Source organism: Eutrema salsugineum, unplaced genomic scaffold, assembly GCF_000478725.1.
Source record: "Eutrema salsugineum unplaced genomic scaffold, Eutsalg1_0 scaffold_14, whole genome shotgun sequence".
Taxonomy (NCBI): Eukaryota; Viridiplantae; Streptophyta; class Magnoliopsida; order Brassicales; family Brassicaceae; genus Eutrema; species Eutrema salsugineum.
In genome coordinates this window covers 6,818,654-6,835,562 of record NW_006256877.1, presented here as the reverse complement: position 1 = coordinate 6,835,562, position 16,909 = coordinate 6,818,654, and the positions used below count along the sequence as shown (strand labels likewise).

At 34.1% G+C, this 16,909-nt stretch overlaps 2 protein-coding genes across 2 annotated transcripts; both read left to right on the top strand.

Annotated features, from left to right (window-relative positions):
• The first annotated feature begins 6,226 nt into the window (after positions 1-6,226).
• On the top strand, positions 6,227-7,342 carry LOC18022811 (E3 ubiquitin-protein ligase SINA-like 7). Its single transcript, XM_006405814.2, has 2 exons — positions 6,227-6,376; positions 6,659-7,342. The coding sequence occupies exons 1-2, from the start codon at positions 6,227-6,229 to the stop codon at positions 7,340-7,342; spliced, it is 834 nt and encodes a 277-aa protein (XP_006405877.2).
• Positions 7,343-13,291: 5,949 nt separating this feature from the next.
• On the top strand, positions 13,292-15,544 carry LOC18022809. The gene is made up of 3 exons (XM_006405812.1): positions 13,292-14,131; positions 14,370-14,867; positions 15,122-15,544. Exons 1-3 carry the CDS (start codon positions 13,292-13,294, stop codon positions 15,542-15,544), a joined length of 1,761 nt encoding a protein of 586 aa, XP_006405875.1.
• The last annotated feature ends 1,365 nt before the right edge of the window (positions 15,545-16,909 follow it).

Sequence of the window (16,909 nt, the reverse complement as noted above, 5' to 3'; positions counted from 1 at the left end):
ATACCAAACTTTAGGGAAAAACCTTTGTTTATATAGTCTAAAAACAGATAAAAAAAAATTCCAAAAATCAAACGTGAAGGGACACCTTCGTAAGAGACTTTCTGGCGCTAAGAATGCCTTCAGCGATAATAACACCACTGCAATTTATAAGAGACACAAATCCAATATAACACAAGTTGTGCTGGTGAACGGATAGAAAAAGGAAAATATAATTATTTTTTCTTAGCAAAATTTTCGAGTAACTAATTTCTGTTTGTACTCAAGTATAAAAACTAACTAGATTTTAATCCCGCGCATCCGCACAGGAATGTTTTATTTTTTATTTCTAATATAAGTTGCATTTATCTTTTTTGTTTAGATATAATTTATTTTTGTTATTTATTTTTTTAAATCAAAAAATTGTTATCATATTTTAATTTTAAACAGTAAAATTTGTATATTAGTAGAATAAGAGTATACATTAATTAAGTATACATTGATCTAATATTAATTATAAACTTTTTTATTATGTGAATTTAGATTTACACATAAACAATCTATATATCTATGAATTTGCTAATCCATCTGTTTAGTTGTCTTAAATCATTTTTAGTATCTTACATGTTTTGACAAACTAACTCGTATAAGACTATAATTATAATTGTAAAACCCTATAAATATTTACTAATATGGAATATTTGGACCAATTGATTATGAAAAAATATAATAAGATATTTATTTACTATTTGTGCTATTAAAATATATATATATATATATATATATAGGCTAACTTGTTAGTTTAATTGTCTCAAATCATCTTAATATCTTACATGTTTTAATAAATTAACTCATGGACCTTAAATATATATATATAACTTTAATCAGCTCGATCATATTATTGTATAATATAAATATTTATTAATCTCAAATATTTGATATTTTAGACCGAGTGTTTATGATAAAATACGATAAAATATTTATTTACAATGCATTTTTATAAAAATATTATTTAAATTTAAAATTTAAAATTAAATCTTTTCTGTATTTAATAAATTCTAAAGTATTAAAATTATTATCTAAATTTTCGTAATAAAATTTAGTTATAATTTTTTGAATTTTTTGAATTTAAATTAAATTGAATGCAAATTTTTGTAACTAAATTTAATTAAATTTCTAATAATTTGAAATTTAAATTAAAGATGACCTAGATTTTAGGAAATATAATAATATCTAAATTAATAACTAATTTTTGGAAATTAAATATAAAAATAAAATAAAATATTATAAAAAAACTTTGGGAGTGTTTGGATGCAAGAACTAAATGTGCTTCTGTTTTAATAGAATAGATATGTTTACAAATAAGCGACCATTTCCCTGCAAAATTAAGCACAGTCATATGCTTACAATATATATGTAAATATTTTCTTTACTTATAATAATTGATGAACAAAAAAACTCTGAGTTGTAAAATACTAGAAGCGATGTAAACTTTGGTGACTGATACCAGAAGAGTTTCATGGAAATATATACATATTTATATATAACTAAATAAATAAACCAAGACATATATTGTAAATATTTTCCTTACTTATAATAATTGATGAACAAAAGAACTCTGAGTTGTAAAATACCAGAAGCGATGTAAACTTTGGTGACTGATACCAGAAGAGTTTCATGAAAATATATATACATATTTATATATAACTAAATAAATAAACCAAGACAGCTTTATTTAATACTCATTACTCGCAATACGACAATAGAAAACTCTCTAAGGAACTTCATCAAACAATTGAAATCGAGCCGTGTTCATCTCTTTACACTGGTATAACTCAATCTAGATGCACGGAATAACCTCACGCAAACCTCTTTTCGTCAATAAAGGAACACCAAGCGAAATAATCTGAGTATTTCCACTCAGATCCGAGCCTTTTTCATTTGTCAACTTTCCCTTCAGACGGTTCAAATTTGAGTAAATGAGTTACATATGATATGACCATCACATCCGATCAATCAGTTGAACGAACGAGCATATATCTTTAAGTGTCGAGAATCACCACAATCCAAGTGGAAGCAATGAAATTATAAGAGTATCTGATGAGATACAATTATGAAAGGTGAGGAGGGAACTAATGATTTTCCGAAACAACCATTAATAAGAAGAGAAATTTGCATCGAAAAGAGCTTTGGAATTTTTATTGTTAATTAAATTCATCTTGAACTATGTGATTTAAATAGAGGAGACTGTAACAATTAATTCTAAATTAAATTTTAGAGAGCTGATGTGTCAAAAGAGGAAGTGCTGATGTGTCAAGTTTATGAGACACAACCTACTCTTTATATAATAGATTTTAAAATACCGTTGTGCGATTTTCACTAACAAATTTTGAAGAGAAAAAAAACGAGCTGTAATTTTTCTATATTTAATTGCATACATGCATTTAGACATTTTGGAGCTTTGTAATGATGCTTTTTCTAATGATAGTAATGAGGTTGGTATCGAAAGTAAGAATTGTCAATCTTTATTAATTTTTTTATTATTATTCGCTTTGCATACATGCCTAGCCTAGTAGCCTCTTATTTAAAGATCTGACAAGGTAAACATTCAGAAAATACTAATAACTTGAGCATTGAAGTATGAATATAACCTTTGAGCATATAAGTTTTCTAACAGTTACGAATCGATTTGTCTTGAGGAATTATCACTAGTGGCCTATAAGTTTCTACATGTAGTTTATTAATTAAAACTACTTTACTTTTTATCATAAAATCCTTTTAATTAATTAGAGTTACGTCGGTAATCACAATCACACATATACTGTGTATTCTCCATACGAGTTGGGCATAAAAGCCCAACTGAAAATTATTAACCTGCTGAAATCTATACTATTATTTGTAAAGTCAAAAATTCTATGTGTCGTCTCCAGAGCGATTCACTTATGTATCATTATTAAAATCTATATATGTGTCGTTTTAATTTATTTTGATAGGATAATCATTAATCCTACGTGTCAATATGTGTGACATAGTTTTTTTTATCGAGTTTGTTAATGGGCCAGCGGTTTTATTCTCGGTCATAGCCACCAATCAGTTAAATGGGCCACCAACAAAGAAATTCTAAAGCCTAAAACATCTGATCTACACTATATATATACCCTATCGTCTACATATGTTTTTCACTTACAACAACCGTCACTGTTTTCTTAGGTCATGTTCCTCTTCTTTATTGTTCATAAACGTCTTTTATATTTTCTTATTTGTAAGGAGATGTTAATTTTGTATAGATAGCTTACTTTCCTGAATTAACTTGCGCTTCTTTGTATAGATAGCCTATTTTCTTATATTCCATCTTTCTATAGATAGCTTAGTTTATTAAATTAACCTTAGCTTCTTTGTATAGATAACTAATTTTTTATATTCGTGTTCGTAAGTATAAATTCACCTGAGCTTCTTTATTTTTTTTCTTAAACCTAGAGTTCATCCCGTAAACTATAGTTGATTGGCTCAAACTTTGGAATCATATCTTCCCATGAATCTAACAGGTGATTATAAATAATAATTGTTGTTAATTAGTTTTTTACAAATTTATATTTACGAACAATAACTGATTATTCATAAACATTTATGAACACAAATATATAAAATGACCTTTACAAACAATAAAGAAGAGGAACACAATACATACATAAGAATGATATGAAGAAGGAGAATGAAGAGATAGCTAAGATGGTTGAAAGTAAACTAAGAGAACAAAATAGGGAATAAGAATGACGAAACGTTTTTTTTTCTGAACTTCTACAGATTTGTTGCAACTTTTTGATCATTTTATTATTATTTTACATGTGAAAACGGACGTAATGATCTGATTTCCAATGAGAGCAATGAGACATCGTTTTTGAAAAGTTGTGTATTGTAAAAGTATTTCATCTGAATTTGATTTTGATTGAATGAAAAAAAGCTTCATGAAACCTCCGTTAGAGGTAGCATAAACAGAGCAAAACAACGATGAAAAAAACATGTTAGCCCACAAATCCGTTCTTTTTTTTTATTGCACAAGAATTATTATACTACCTTTAAGAAAATTGATTCTGTACAAATTAATGCAACTATCAATTATAATTCATATTCAAAATAAGAGAAAAAAAACTACTGAAGAAATCGAAGGATACAAAAGAAGAAGAAGCAGAAAAAGAAGACGAACAGACGACGAAGAAGTCAAAAAAAACAAAGACAAAGTCATATCAATTAAATCCGAAAAGAAAAATAAAAAGGTTGATAACCCAAACTAATGAAGAAGCATAAGGATAACAATATGGGGAAGTTGAAGAAGAAGAAGAAAAAGAATCAGCCATTAGAGAAGTTAGAGAAAAATAAAAAATGAGAAAACTAGGTAGTAGAAGAATAAGAGGAAGAAGAGGGGGAGTAAGAAAGTGGAAAAAAGAAGAAGTTGAGATTATGATTATTATGAAAAATAAGTCAAAGAAAATAAGAAAAAGAAGAAGAAAAATATAATGAGGAAGATCAAAAGAGGAAGCAAAGGAAGACAAAGCAGAAGAGGAAGAAGACAAAGGCGAGATAAGTAAGAATGATAGATTAAAAAAAAATCAAAAGAAATAAAATGAAGAAAAAGCAGGTGTTGGAGAAGACAAAGAGGATAAAGAAGTAGAAGTCAAAGTCGAAGAGGATGAAGATGAAGAAGGAAACGAGGAAGATGAGATCAAAAAAAAAAGAGGAGGAGAAGAAGAGAGAGCTGACTAAGAAAAACACAGGAAACAAGAGGACATATATGTTCTAGATAAGACAGAAAAACTGAAGTTGAAGATGACAAAGTATGAGAAGGTGAAGATGAGTAAAGAAGCTAAGAAAAACATAGAACAAGAAATCAAAGAAGACAAAGAAGAAAAATGTGATGAATTATAAGAAGGAAGAAAAACAAGAACAAGACAATAAAGAAGAAGTCGAAGAAGACAAAGATTATAAAAAAGAAGAAGCCCAAGATGATTAAGAGATTAAGGGAAAATACCATGAAAAAAAGAAAATTAATAATATAGAGAAGATGAAGGAAAGAAGAAGATAGAGATGAAGAAGTAGAAGATGAAGAAAAACCGAAAGAATAATAAGTCAGAGAAGACAAAAACAATGAAAAAGAATAATCTGAAGAGAAAGACTAACAAACCAAAACAGAATGGAGAAGAACAACTGTTGGAAAAAAAAATATGATAAAGAATAAGTCACGGTCAAAAAAGATTAATAAGAAGAAACATAAATTAAATAAGTTATAAAAAAAAAACATATGGAAGAACCAATTAGAATGACAAACACTTGCAAGAAAATGGAGATAAATTTTCTGGCAAGCGAGAGATAAAAGGAATTACAGAAAATAAACTTCTGTAATTACAATGTTTTAGTAAATGGAACAATATATTCGTTATGGTTATTAGATCTTTTAATTGTTGGTCAAATGTCCAAAATTGTTGTTATATTTGTGTTTGTTACTTATTTATAATAAAGTTAATCGTTTAAAGATGTGATCACCCAATTATATTTTGTGTTAAATCTTCTAACATTATATCTTTTACCGAATTCAAAACACATCAACTATTATATTTTGAGGTTTTGGGATAATTGATCGGTGCTCTCTTTGCCTTTGTTTTTTTTAGTTTGATAAGTTATAAGTTTTCTTGTGTTTCACGTTTGATAGTATTATGTAAATTACTCACAGTATTAATCTTTTCGTCTATTTAAGTTAAACAACTCAAATTTACGAAAAATTAGAGTATGTGATCATCACTCTCAGAACAAATAATAAAACTTTTATTTTTAATACACTTCTGCCCGCACATGGTGCGGACTACCACCTAGTTTCATAATAATCCGAACGTTATAACCATATTTATACCGGATAGATCAAACGACACTTGAATAAAATCTTAGTTTGGTAAACTGACACGTGGCAAAACAGTCTACGAAAGTAAAAGTTACTTAATTTACTTATGGTTAATTGATTAACTTATTTGAGCCCATCAAACTCTTCGAAATCCGTCCAAGTCATAATGTACGCATGCAGCTTTTACTTGAAACTCTTCGGGAATCGGATGATTGGAGCCTGTGAAGACGGAAAGTGATTTTAATTAGGTTTAAACCATCTCTTCTATTTAAATATGTAGACTAATCATCTCGATTCACTAGTTCCATTTTTTGTTTAAACAGTTGTTCCATATTCCATTTTGTGTTAAAGCATTTTGATATGGAGTCTGCCTCAAGCGAAAACGATGGTTCGGGCAACATTCGCTTGCACAAGAGGCAGCGAACAGATAATATACGCTCGGCGATGGTGGATTTCGATGTACTTGATTGCCCTATCTGCTTCGAGCCACTCAATATTCCAATATTCCAGGTTACGTTTCTAATACATATTGATTTGGAACTTAGATAGCTGCTTTCTTTTTCTGGGTCAAACTTTGCAATGAAAATGATTATATTTGAAATTGTGGTCATTTACTAGGAGTTAAGACCGAGATCTACTAGATGACATCTGATTTTTGGTTAATCTTCTTTTTTATTCTCTTCATGTTCTTGTTCATCTGATGGTTGAGTGATGTTAAGTCAAGTGGAATTCATTAGTTAGGTTTTCTCGAGTGTAGCTTTGATTGTTAATCAGTGGATTTTTTCATTTCAGTGTGATAATGGGCATTTGGCTTGCTCTTCTTGCTGTGCCGAACTGAGTGATAAATGCCCTTCTTGTACTTTGCCTATCGGCCACATTCGCTGCAGAGCAATGGAGAGTGTTCTTGAATCGATTTTGATCCCATGCCAAAACGCCACGTTAGGTTGCGCTAAGAAAGTGTCTTATGGGAAAGTATCAACTCATGAAAAAGAATGTGCTTTCTCTCTGTGCTCCTGCCCTGTGCTAGACTGCAACTACACTGGACCATACAAGGATCTCTACGATCACTATAGATTTACTCACCTGAAAGGTGACAGTAGACAAAGAGCGGATAGTATGTTCAAGTGTGGCGTTTCCTTTAGTGTCCAGATGAACATCAGTGATAAGATATTAATCAAAAGGGAGGGTGTGAAGAAACTACTGTTTGTGGTGCAGTGTATTAAGGAGCCGTATGGTGTGTATGTAACTGTAAGTTGCATTGCACCATCTGCTTCAGAAGGTGGAGAGTTCTCGTATGATATCTTCTACAAAAGTGAGGATGGACACATTATGACTTACCAATCACCAGAGGTGAAGAGGATTCGTGAACTGAGTTTTCAAATCCCTCAAAACAATTTCATGTTGATCCCTCACAGTTTCTTGCGTGGTGACTTGTTGAAGATGAATGTTGTGATTCAGAAAGTGGAAATGTTTTGATTAAGAACGTGGAAGTAAGTGTGTAATAAAATATGGCTGTGTCTGGGTTTAAGAGAAGTTCAGTTGATCTGCTGTTATGTTTATTTTTTGTTTTTATATAAAACCTGGTTTTGTTGCCCCATCTATATTATATTGTTGTTGCTTCTTTCCGTTTTTACAGTTTCTTTTGAAAAATCACATTCCTATCTAATTTTTTATATATATATTTTAATTTCATTATATGATCAGCCTGAGATTGGCCAATATATAACATTTTTTTTCAAATATTACCAAATGGACAGATTTTGTTTCAGGCTCGAAGCAGAGAACCAAGCAAACAGAAATACTCAAACTCTGGCTATAGCCACTTATCTACTTCTTATAAATTTATTTTGAAATTAAATTGGATTTTAACAGTTTTTTTTTGTCCAAAAAAATACATAAACATATTTTCGTTGTGCTTGTCTTGAGATAATCCTTGATCAAACAACAAGGCCAGTAATTGGTAGTTCGAGTTTGTAGGCGAAGAAAAATGTTATTTTACTAGTAAATAGATTTCCACAAAGTTTTGCCGACAAGAGTGAAAACGAAAAATATATAGTGATAGAGATTCCAAAATAATAAGAACACAAACTCTCTTTTCTTTTGTCATGAGCCTATACGCCCGGCTCACTTGGGCCACTTGGCCCTTCAACCTCACAAGAAAGACATGGGAATCGAAACTCCGATGATTGGGTAACTATGTAGTTCCAATCGAACACAAACTCTTTTAATAGGTAGTAGATTGTATTAAGGGTAACTACTTACATGGAAGATATAATTTTCTTCTATCATCTCCTCATATCAGTCTCAATTATTCTCTCCTCAGTAAATACATTCATCATATTATCATGATACCAAAACATGTTATTTACTTTGTGTGACTTTTGATCTACTGATCAAACTCAACGTATGCTCCTACACATTTTTAAGAAACAACGCTCATAATCAATCAGATGACATAACATAATCAATCAAAACTATGTAATGATAAGAACTTGAGTTTTGAATTATACCAGTTGAATCCCCCCACACTGAACGGACGGGTCTCGTACCTTTGAAAGGTGGGCTTTTTAGTTATTAGTTCGGTGAACGACTCGATCTGCACGCAAGCATTTGGTGGACTTTCTCGCATTTGCTCGGCCAGAACCGAGAGCTTAGCGTCCACACCATTAATTGCTGCGACATGAGTGTTGCAAGGCAATGCTTTGTTCGATTGTTTAGTAGCTATTGGGTTTAGTTGAGTGGTTGCAAAAAGAGAGGAAAATAAGCAAGAGAACAGCAAGATTTCTCCATTCATATTGGAATCTTTTCGTTTAGGAATCTTTTTGTTTTCACTTTAACCTTTTTTTGTTATGTTGTTGTTGGAGAGGTTTCACCTGCTTCATTTATAGGCGTGCTCCTGTGAGTTATGCGTGTCCCTCGTTTGTCCCCTTCTTTGTTTTAAAAGACAAAAGAAAATTTTCAGAGGAAAAGACTAGAAAGATGCAAAATATTGTGAAAAATACAAAGCATAACACATATTTTATTATTACTACGATGTTTTTCTTTAATGGCATGAGAAAAAATAAAGGAACGATAGAGTTTAGAGTGGCAATTAAAGTTATGTCCTGTCTTTTTTTGGTTTTTTATTTTCAACAATATGCATGCTACTGAATTGAATTCTCAATGACAATAATACAAAGTACAAACTACTATATTACATGTTTAGGTCGAGATTAAAAGTCAATGAGATGGGGAAATTTGTAACCCCCTATTTCTACTTTGGGATCGTAAGAGAAAGAGATTCGTTGGATAAGTTGAAAACTAATGGGAGCTATGGCCATGTTATTACTTTTGTTTTGTTAGTGCTTACGTTTAAAGAGTTATGCATTAGATTTAAATAAACTAATAGCAACATTATTTAATCAGTTTAAAACTAATGAAGGAAAAATTGGGTTTAACAAAATTGTTTAATGAAGTAATGACCTTATCTAGTTTGATGTTTATGATGAGATGAATGGCATAGGAAGAGCCAAACTAAAAGGGAAAGTGAATCCAAGAATCTGAAGCTTAGGATAAGTCACATGTAGACATTTTGATGCTTGGGAACTAATGCGAATTTCTAATGAGTTTGGCGCGCGGTCGAAGTAACAATTGTCATTATTATTATTGGTATTCGCTTTTGCATAGATACAAAAGCTTCTTATTTAAGATCTGACAGGTAAACATTTAGAAAGTACTCATAAGTTGAGCATCATTGGTAGAATAGTATTTAGTAGATGAGATAGCCTCAAACTGAACTTGTACGGACAGAGTATCATTGACGATGAGACCTTTGGCTGGATTTCGGAGATCAGTCAAAGACACACACTGCTCGAAGCCAGAACCTTCGGCCGGTGTATCAAACCATGATAAAACTGTAAAGATAACAACAGAAAAATGTTTATGTTAACATTAATATTAAAGTTTATAGATCACATAAAATTTAAATTATATAAGCTTAGACGAATTACTTGGTTTTTCGACATGTTTTGCTTGTTTTTGGTCCACAACTCGCAGCTTGGCTCGGACATAAACCTTTTCGTAAGGTTTCAAGGTTTGGTTTTCACTTAGTATCACATAAAGAGACAATGAGTTCCCTTCTCCGGTACCATTACCATTGGGATAAACCTTGAACGCCCTGAATAAATATTTAATAAAAAATTGAATAAATCAAAATATGTTTTGTATCTATGTTTCCTTTTATTATGTGTCATCAATAGACTTACCATTTTTTTTCCTCCAATGGAAAATTCGTCAGATACATAAAAGTCTTTGAATAGTGTTGAGAAATGTAAAAGCTTCCACGACTTAGGCCCATAGACCGTTTTATCGATAGACAAGACCTCCCATTTGTTAAAGTAAGGATATACCGAGATGTCTACGCCAAACACGCATTGGTCATTGTCGAAAATATACTCCCTATCTTTAGCTATAAAGTTAACATGTCGGATGAAATTGGGATTTCCCCAAGGTGTCTGCATATAAGACTTGTAGTTTAGTGTTTTGTGAATGAGTTTACATTAGACGAAAAAAAATAACTCTTGATATAGCAATATATTATTTAAGATTACATACCCATAGATGTCCAATATTGATCCAAAGTCTTGCGGTAGGCCAAAAACCTGATATCTGCATAAACCTCGCGGTTTTCGCCAACTAGCCCTGAAGGATCTATTGCAACGTATGCAGAGATCCAAGTCCCTAATTTAGTGGTGCTTCCAAACGGTTCGATAATAAAAGTCCTACACATAACCTCCCCGGTATAAATAAAAGACATAACACATACTAAAATAAACATTACGCATGATAAGAAGTTTAGTTATTAATCAGTAAAATGATGTCCCTTTTGGGAAGTGACAAGGAGAAATTAAGAAGTTAAAATGAAAAAAAGAAAAAAAAATTGAAAAAAAGAAAAAAAAATTAATCAGTACCAGTTGAATCCACCAACACTAAACGGGCGGGTCTCGAACTTTTGCACGTTGGGGGATTTAGTAATTAGTTCGCTGCACCCTTCAATCCGCACGCAGTAAGCACTTGGTGGACGGTCTCGCATGAATCTTTGCTCGGCCGAGAGTTTAGCGTCCACACCATCAACAACTGCAACCCTCGAACCATGAGTGTTACAAGGCACTGCGTTCTTGGATTGTTTAGTAGCTACTGGGCTTAGTGGAATGGTTGCAAAAACAGCACTAAAGAAACAAGAGAGCATCAAGATAGCTCCATTCAAGTTGACCTTACTTTTCACGTTTAGAAACATTTTTTTTTTCACTTTTGATTTCTATATGCGGGTTCTCTTTTTTTCATTCCTAATTTATAGGCATACTCATGTAAGTATAGGCCTCTACATGTCCTTTCTTTCTTTCTTTCTTTATGTTTGTTTAAAAAATTGTTAAAAAAACGGTTGGCACACACCCAAATAATTGGATAGTAACTTGAGCATCTAGTGAAATATTTATAAATTATATTGTAATATCCGATTTAAAAATTATAATGTGGACCATGATAATTTAAAATTTTGAAATATTTTAATGTATATGGTTGTAAAACATTTGAGCCACAATTATGTAGTTGTGGTCTGTTTAAATTTGATGAAGTTTGTGTGTCATCTAAATACTAAAAGAGTTAATATAAAAAGAGATTAATAAAAAAATCATTCAATACGATTTTACTATAAATATTTTTTATATTTCATCTTACAATATTTTTTAAAAAATTTATAATTCTTCGAGTTTTTTTTTGGAATTTAGAATTCAAATATTTTATTTTTATCAGCATATCATGCAATATCAAGTCTAGCACCATTATAAATCTTAACCTCGTTCTGTGAAAATAAAAACATTCGAAAAAGTGATTAAAATTGTTTATTCAATATTTTTTCCAAACTTAACATTACATAAAATTTTGGAGTTTTTGCTAAAAATAACCCAAAACTTGATTTTGAATACAAAAGTAGACCCCTGGAAAAACATTTGACAGATATAATCTACAGGGGTAGTAAAAAGATCATTTAATCATATATGTGTAAACAAAAAACGGATGTCCTAATTACCGTTTTCTCCCTGACGAAGTCTACTAAAGTAAAACTGAAGTCTACTAAGTAATTAAATCTGTAAATTTAATTTAAAAATTTATAAAAAATTATTTTGATATGAAATTTACCATCATAAATTCCGTAATCGTAACCCAAATGCAAAAAAAATATTTTTTCACATTGGTAAATGAAAATGTATGTTTTTAAATTAAGTAGAAGTAAATTTATTATTTAGGTTTTAAAAGTTGTAGACTTCGATATTGAAGTCTACTAAACCATAAAAATTAACCTAACGGACATTTAACCGAGATTAAACCGGGAATAACTTCCCTTAACCAAGAGAAACTGCCCTTAACCGGGTAAATTAACCTAGACCCCGGAAAATTAGCAACTTTAACCAGAAAAAACTTACCCGAACCGTACGGAATTACCAGACTATATATACGAATTACAGATCCCGTTAAAAAAAAACCGTCGAAAAGTTCGTGTAAAAAAAAAAAAAACTCGAAGGCGATTTCCGTTTCTCTGCTCCGGCGCCGTCGACATTCAGAACTGCCGCCGATAAACTCGTTCAGGCAAGTTTTCTTTCTCCAACCACACCCCCATGCTTCCCTACTCCTCCGTATTCATCACCGTTCCGTTTTCTAAACCCCCATTTTCCAGATATGAAATTAGGGTTTTTTTTTTTTTTGCAGATTTGCTTTCGCCGTTGGAGGTTAAAGTAATTTCCTGCCTCAAAACGGTTAGTAGATGTTGTTCCGAAGTTATATACTTAGCAATTCTTAAATTTCTTCTATCTTCCTGTAATTTTTGTTCCGTCGGGTTTGACTTAGGTTTTTTTACCAGATCTGGTTGTATTTTCTCGGCGCCAGCTGCATCTAATAAAGGCGGTAACACTCTAAACTTTGTAGATTGACTTCATATACAGTATTTATCATGTATTGATTGCTTCGGTTGGGTTCTGTAGACTTCATATGTAGTATTTATGATGTTTTGATTGCTTCATATACTGTTTTTTTAATGTTAAGATTGCTTCGGTTGGCTTCAGTAGACTTCGCGACTCGGATTGTACTTAGAATGTGAAAGTAGACTTCATTTTGTGAAAGTAGACTTCATTTTGTGAAAGTAGACTTCATTTAGTGAAAGTAGACTTCTTTTTGTGAAAGTAGACTTCTTTTACTGAAAGTAGACTTCACATATTGGGAAAGTAGACTTCATTTTGGGAAAGTAGACTTCATTTTGGGAAAGTAGACTTCATTTTGATAAAGTAGACTTCATTTTGAAAATGTAGACTTCATTCGGGTATAGTTTCAAACCGTTACTAGTTTTTCTCATTAGAGCTTTGTTACCGTTGATGCAGGAATCTTTGTTAGATAATGGCCTCTGAATTCCCCAGAAGACTTTACACCAAAGGGTTTGAACCAGTCCCGGATAAAAGCATCGGCTATTACGCTGATGATTATAGGCTGGTCCCTGCACTAAAGTCAGCTCTAGAGGAGGATGAATGGGAAGAGATTTACGAGTCACCGTTGGGTGTCTTTTTAAAGTTCCACGAGTTGGATTTTGGTTGGGCTTCTAGGCTGGTGCACCACATGCTGACCTTTCAGATAGTTTGCAAGCAGAGGTACGAGATATGGAGTCTCATTGGTACCACTCCAATTCAGTTTTCATTGCATGAGTTTGAGGAGATCACCGGACTCAACTGCGGGTACGTGGATAACTTGGCTTTAACTGATCTTGCGCTTGAAGATGACACGCGTGCATTTTGGGAGCTAATGGGGGTCGATGCCGAGTCGGGCCCAAGCACTACCGAAATTATCGAAGCCTGTTCCAACTGCTCATCATGGTCTCGTGATGATAGGCTGCGGTTGGGTTATCTTGGGATCTACGCTGGTTTCATAGTGGCAACGAGACTCGGCTCATCCACAAATGTCAACCATGCCAGACTAGTGATGGATCTCGAAGGTTTTAAGGAGTTTCCATGGGGAAGAATTGCTTTTCAGCATTTGATCAATTCTGTTAAGGAGAAAGATCTCAGCAAAAACATTCATATAGAAGGATTTGTGCAAGCTCTTCAACTGTGGGTTTACTATGCTCTACCGGATTTTGCTGCTGAATTTGGCGAACCATTGCCAAATGTTACTGAAGAACCTCTTTTGCTGGCTTACAAAGGATCCAGAGGACGAAAGAACGTCAACGCCAACATGCTAAAACAGGTACTGTATTAGTGTAGTAGACTTCTATGTAGTAATGAGTTTTCAATGTAGACTTCAGAAGTAGACTTCATGTGTAGACTTCTATATGTGTCATTAATAGTGTGTGACATTCAGGAGTAGACTTCTGTGTTAGACTTCAGGAGTAGAAATCTATGTTAGACTTCAGGAGTAGACTTCATACGTAGTTTTCCGAGGCTTCATATGGCTCTAAATCCATTTATTAATTGTGTTTTTCCAGGCTCGCATACAGTCCTGCGTGGCTAAGGACTTGGCGGATATGTTTCCCGTGTGGGATGATGACGAACAGGATCCAGATATTTTCAAGATTGTCAATGCACTCCATGACCCCAATTTCAAGTTCTCAAAAGACCATTGGCCTTTGGAAGGTGTTTTGGGTGCACACATCGTCAAGTCAGAAGCCGGAAAGAGGAGCCTTCCCTCAGATGAATCAAGTCGCAAGAGACCCTGCACAGCCTCTGCATCTGCCGCATCATTCGTTGGTGATGAAGGGGTCGGAGTTGTCGCTACTATGAAAGCGCACTTCGACCAATGCTTCAATAGCTTTTCAACCAAGATGCTGAATGGTCTTGGTAGCTGTGAAAAGCAGATCAAAATTCTCACCGAGAAGGTTGAATCTGTAGAGCGTGCGGTAGAAGAGTTGACTACAGGGTCGGCGAAGCACACTGAGGAAGAGCCAACCCAGCAGCAGGGCACTGGATCCAAGAAGCATGAAGGGGTTAGTTTCAAAAACCCTCCGCCTATACGAAAACATTACATGCGAACAAGATCACACAAAGTTAGGAACACTTAATACTAATGTCATTTGAATTCGAACATGTTTACTACTGTTATGTACCATGTGAGATTATTTACTTATGTTTTCAAAACTTGTTGTTTACAATTTTCAGACTATGATAAAACATGTTACTAAATTATAACATTGGTGTACTCATTTGTATATTCATGCATGTTTCTGACAATATACTGCAGAGTAATTCAGAGAAAGATGATGCTCCGAAGAAGGCTAATGTCAACGTTGGTGCGTGTGAGAGTGTTAACGCCCCCGGGGATGCAAAAGGAAAGAAGGCTGCCGTTAATGAAGAAGAGGCCCCAGAGCCTAGTATTTGTGAAATTGACCCGAAGACGTGTGATGTAGACTTCGATGCGGTTGCACTTGCCAAAAATGCCAAAGCCAGAGAAGCGGCTCAGCTAGTTGCCCGAGCAACGAGTGCCCGACACCGCCAGCTGGCTGAGACACAGAAGAGTCCCTTCTTAGGAAACAGCACCGCAAAGGCCATCATTCCATCGTCGGCATCTCACTCCGGCCGTGCCCGTGGATATGATCCTTTTGATCAAACCGGTGTCAGGGCGAAGCATACCACTCTAATGAACTTTATCAAATCAAACCCGTAAGTAGACTTCTATACGTACGTAAGTAGACTTCCTCATAGTATTATTTCTTTTCTAACTCTTTCACTTGTACAGTGCCTGGCCAAAACGCCCAAGAAACTCTTCGATCGATTGGTATTACATTCTCCGGCACCGACGAAATGGCTAGCTGATACGGTTAGTGTTTTACTTTCTCATAGTAGACTTCGTGGTTAGACTTCTTCCGTAGACTTCTATAATAGACTTCGTTTGCAGACTTCACTCATTTCTTATTTTCCCCAATGTTGATATATTCATAAATTGCATCATTTAATGTACATATTCTAGTCCAAATTATGTCTCATTTGCATACATTTTAGGTCTTTAGGCATTGTTTTAGGACTTAGGAGATTGCATTAGGTCCAAGAGAGTTTTGCATGGTTTGGAGTGTTAAACAGGTGCTTTTGGAGCTTATTTGGAGTGGAGGATGTGATTCAGATGAAGAAATGGAGTTGAAATGATCAAAAATGGTGAAAAGGAGCAATTTTGGGTTTCTAGGCAAAATGATGTACTGATGGCCGAAGATTCTCGGCCAAAATCCTTCCCGCAGGTAGCTTTCTCGGCCAAAAACACGTACCGCGGTCAAGTCTCTCGGCCAAAAATCCCGGGTGCAGATACATTTCCGAAATCGCGTCACCGGAAGCTCTTTCCGGCCGAGTCAGCTTACAGGGTCTTCAGTAAAGTTGGAGAAAATTGAGTCAAGAACCCAGGACAGGTTGAATCAGGGCATTTGGAACACTGAGCTGAAAGATACGGTCACCGGAAGACAGACCTCTCTCGCATCCATTCCGGAGCAATCCGATACTCCTGAATGATCGCCTGTCCGGGGAACCTTCCAGTCCGATTCAGTTGTCGGGGGCTTCATCAAAGTTGGAGTAGATTAGATCAAGGTTCAAGAACAAGTGGAATCATGGAATTCGGACACGTGAGAAGAAAGCTAAGCTCGTCGGAAGAAACTCCTGTCTCGCTGCCGTTTTGGACCAAGCCGATGAGCTCCGAAGAATGCGAAGTACGGTGCAATTCCAGAACGATTAGGTTTCCGGGGCTTTCATGAGAATCAGAGATATTTCAGTCCTATTTCCAGAACGTCCAAGATCATTCAATTCGGAGCTATGATCAGGAAGATACGGTCTCCGGAATGGACACATGTCTAGACGCCTCTCTCTGATCGTGTAAATGCACTGCGAAGATGAGCCCTCCAGGAAGTCTTCCACTTCCCAAGCACCGAAGTTTCCTTCACAAAAGTTGTAGATATATGAGTCCTCTCTCCTCTGCAACCGGAATCACTCAATTCTAACAAGTATCTTATGAGTTATACTCTCCGGAATGAGAAGTGGTCCAGACAGCTCT

Excerpts from the sequence above, each read along its gene's own strand:
- LOC18022809 (XM_006405812.1), top strand. The coding sequence starts at position 13,292 with ATGGCCTCTGAATTCCCCAGAAGACTTTACACCAAAGGGTTTGAACCA. Across the intron at positions 14,132-14,369 it reads ACGCCAACATGCTAAAACAG|GCTCGCATACAGTCCTGCGT; the intron begins GTACTGTATTAG and ends GTGTTTTTCCAG. Across the intron at positions 14,868-15,121 it reads GATCCAAGAAGCATGAAGGG|AGTAATTCAGAGAAAGATGA; the intron begins GTTAGTTTCAAA and ends AATATACTGCAG.
- LOC18022811 (XM_006405814.2), top strand. The coding sequence starts at position 6,227 with ATGGAGTCTGCCTCAAGCGAAAACGATGGTTCGGGCAACATTCGCTTG. Across the intron at positions 6,377-6,658 it reads TCAATATTCCAATATTCCAG|TGTGATAATGGGCATTTGGC; the intron begins GTTACGTTTCTA and ends TTTTCATTTCAG.